Here is a 3,481-nt window from a genome sequence, read left to right as displayed (position 1 = left end):
GTGGCGGACAATGCGGGATCTGCCGGGCGCCTGGGGCACCTGGCTAGGGACGAAATGAGCTGCGGCAGCCCGGGGGCGGGGATTGATGGGCACACCAAGCGCACACCAAGCTGACAAGGGGATGCACCCCCCCCCCCATCGCGTCAGCGCACAGCCTGGGGGCCGGCGCCGCCTGAAGAACCATTCCTGTCCATGCACGCCTACGCACACATTCACAGACATTATCGGGCGCACATGCACACACGCGCTTGCGTGTACATACACACGTGCCAGCACGTGCACACGCGCACACACACACACACACACACACACACACACACACACACACACACACACACGCATGCGCGCGCATGCGCACCTGCGGCAGGATGAGTCCGAGCAGCACTGCGGCGTAGGTGGTCTCGTGCAGCCCAAAGGCCAGGTAGGCCGCCACCCCCAGCTGCGTCACGTCGATGGTGGACACGCAGATCCACTTGGCGGTGTCCACGCCAAACGCCACGGGCAGCGACTGCAGGCCCATCGCGCGGTCGCCCTGGCGGTCGTGTGAGTGGAGGGGGTGCGCGGGTGGTGGGCGGAGGGGTTGAGCAGGAGCGATTGGGAACAGGAAGGGTTTGAAGTTGAGCGTGAGGCAGGGGACCAAGGAGAGCCAGGACAAGAGCTGGGGTGCTGCAAGGGGGCGAGGGACGGAGCCAGGCGGGGGCGGGAGGGCTGCGGTCCCAGGGCACTGTGTGCACGAGCTCGCGTGGCCCCCGCACCCCTCCCAAGCCGCGGTCTCGTGTGGCTCCAGGACCAAGCCAGGGGGGGGGGGCTGGGCTGTGAGAGCTTTGGAGGACAAGCAGGCCCCGCGCAGTTGAGCCCACCTCGATGGACTTGAAGTCGTTGACGATGGCGATGCCCAGGCCGGCCAGGGAGTAGAGCACGGTCAGCACCATGACGTCAGCAGACAGGGTGCCGAACAGCGCCTGGCCGCCGTCATCATGGGGGGGTTGGGGGGCAGGGTGACGCTTGGTGATGCGCTGCGTGCACTGAATTGGTGCAACCTGTTCACACGCCGCCGGCCACATTGGGAACTTGCAAACCGAAATTTTGCAGTTATTGCGATGGTGGGGCTGCGGTGAGCCATGGCGCGGTGCAAAGGCGCGAGACCTCACCTGACCAGCCCACCAGGGCAGGGCAATGTAGCTGCTGCCGAGGGCGTAGTTGCCTGCCCAGCCGCTCTGCTTCAGCTTCAGCGGCGGCGCGCTGCGCAGGGCAGGGCAGAGGGGCAGGTGCGATGTCGCTCTGACTCTCAGGAATACACACTGCAACGCATGTCCTGAAGCAGCCTGTCACGCTGCTGGCACTCGCCGTCCACGCAGAGCCAAAACTGTAGACACAAATAGAAAGTGGGTTGATCAATCAACCACACCCACCGCTGCCACCATCGCAGCGCCTGGTGACACTGCCACCCTGCCCCGGCCACGTTCCGACTGCTGCTGCGGCTGTGCCAATCCGGCGCGCCATGTCGCCGCTGTCACGACCACTGCACCCCCGCTGCCATCCCTGAGAGTCATCACACCTGTAGATGTAAGAGATGAACGAGCCAAACACAGCCAGGCCAAACAGGATGGGCGTCTCGTGGCCGGCCCACACGTCCAGCAGCGCGGCGGTGCCCAGGCCGCCGGCCAGCAGCGCCAGGAACTGAGTCACCACCTGCTCCTCAGTAATCTTGCCTGGGGGACGGGGGCGAGGGCGGGCGGTGCGTGTGACGAGGGTGGGGGCGGGTGATGTGCAAGGGGTGCAGGCAGCTGGTTGAAGGCGCGGGAGCCAGGCCAGTCGGTTGATCGCAAGCGGTTGACATGCAAGCATACGCATCGAGACGTGTCACGTATCAAGCTTGCGCCTCCTCGCCCAATCCTACTCGGCTTTCCCCCAGGCCGCGAACTGCACAACTGACGTGGCAGATCTCAGATCACCACACAGCCCACCTGAGGGGATGGGCCTGTAGGGCTCGTTGATGGCGTCGATCTCCCGGTCGTAGTAATCGTTGATGGTCTGCGTGTAGCCGGTCAGGAACGGGCCGCTCATCATGCAGCACGTGAGCAGCTTCGCGACGTCTGTGGGGTCGTTCCAGACGTAGTTGCCGCTCGCCGCCGCGCCGCACACCACGCCTGACGGGCGGTTGGTTGGTGCGGGCACGCGCATGTCGGCATGTGTTGATGTTGCGGCGTGGCCTCACAAAGCCACAGGTGCAAATGAATGTGGTTTTCTGTGCGTGCCTGTCGACACGTCAGTTGCACGGCATCTGGGCCATAGAGCTCCAAGAATATGATGCTGCCAGTCCTGTAGACAGAAGCGCAGGGATTACGCATCTCACGTCTCAAGATTGTCACCCCCCCTTCCCCTTGTCCGCCAAACCCCAAATTTCCCTGCGTCGCTGGCTCACCCCAGATGAGGGGCACCCATGTGACGGGCTTAGTAAGCTGCACCCTAATCTTGAACAGGTCAGTCTCCTCTGAAGCGCCCTTCATGCCCAGCATCTGCCGCACGCCCGCATCGCCGCTCGCCGCCTTCTCCTCGGTCTCCTGTGCAGAACACACCACCCGCGGTGCGCGACCGGCGCCTGCGAGGCATGCGTGCGGGTTGGCAGCCGAGAGGGGATGGGTGGAAGCGTCGAGCGGGCGGCCAGGCGGGCACAGACCGTGCCACCCACGCAAGCGCGGACGACGGTGGCGCAGGTGGCGCCTGCCCGTCCGGGATGCATAGAATGTCTGGATCCAGAGTTGCTTTGCGACACTCACCCTTGAGAGCCACGGGCGCTGCGCGCAGAGCGGGCCTGCTCAGCAGCGATCTAGTGCTGATCGACGGATTCCTGCTGGAGGCAGTCAGGCTGGAGGCCTGCTGCCGCATAAGCTGGTTAGCCATTTCAATTGTCGTTTTGGCTATCGAAGTCTGTGAACGGTGGGATTGTGGTGGACGGGGTGCTCTCGGCCTCAATGGTGCTCAGCAGCGTGGCTTTCGCGGCAGAGTGTGCGCTGGACCTGATTGCAAGAAACAAGACGTATCACTGGACTGGGCTTGGGCGCACGCACAGCGTGCCTCTACGTATCCGGGAGAGCAGCGCGGCACCAGTCGGGTGTGCCGACGGCAAGCTTGCGAATGTGCCCTCAGCTATGCGGTACAAATCGAGATATCAGTGTACGGTATCGGTCCTGCCGTTGGCATCACATACGCTTGTCCCTACACGACCTCACTGCTTCGGTCCAGGCGCACCAGCGCCTAGAGACGCCATCAGCAACCGGCAGCGCGCCCCATCCTGTCATTCTCATACATATACGTGCTGACCGCCAGCCATGCACGCAATGGGCACCGCCGCCAGCGCTGGCGCCGCCCGCCGCTCCGCCGCTCCCAAGCCGCCAACCCGCGCTGCGGCAGCGCCCCGCCGCGCCTCCGTCCGCGTCCTGGCTCGCCGCGGCGGCGGGCCCAGCCCCTTTGGCGGCCG

At 64.7% G+C, this 3,481-nt stretch overlaps 1 protein-coding gene across 1 annotated transcript; it reads right to left on the bottom strand.

Moving 5' to 3' along the window:
- Positions 1 to 143: 143 nt before the first annotated feature.
- On the bottom strand, positions 144 to 2,904 carry MNEG_2517 (chlorophyll synthase; the record flags this gene model as incomplete). Its single annotated transcript, XM_014049012.1, has 8 exons — positions 144 to 155; positions 359 to 532; positions 861 to 962; positions 1,152 to 1,242; positions 1,559 to 1,712; positions 1,968 to 2,150; positions 2,426 to 2,602; positions 2,781 to 2,904. 8 exons carry the CDS (start codon positions 2,902 to 2,904, stop codon positions 144 to 146), a joined length of 1,017 nt encoding a protein of 338 aa, XP_013904466.1.
- Positions 2,905 to 3,481: the final 577 nt, after the last annotated feature.

Source organism: Monoraphidium neglectum, assembly GCF_000611645.1.
Source record: "Monoraphidium neglectum strain SAG 48.87 unplaced genomic scaffold scaffold00286, whole genome shotgun sequence".
Lineage (NCBI taxonomy): Eukaryota > Viridiplantae > Chlorophyta > Chlorophyceae > Sphaeropleales > Selenastraceae > Monoraphidium > Monoraphidium neglectum.
The sequence above is the reverse complement of the archived record's forward strand: the minus strand, read 5'-3'. Positions and strand labels throughout refer to the sequence as shown.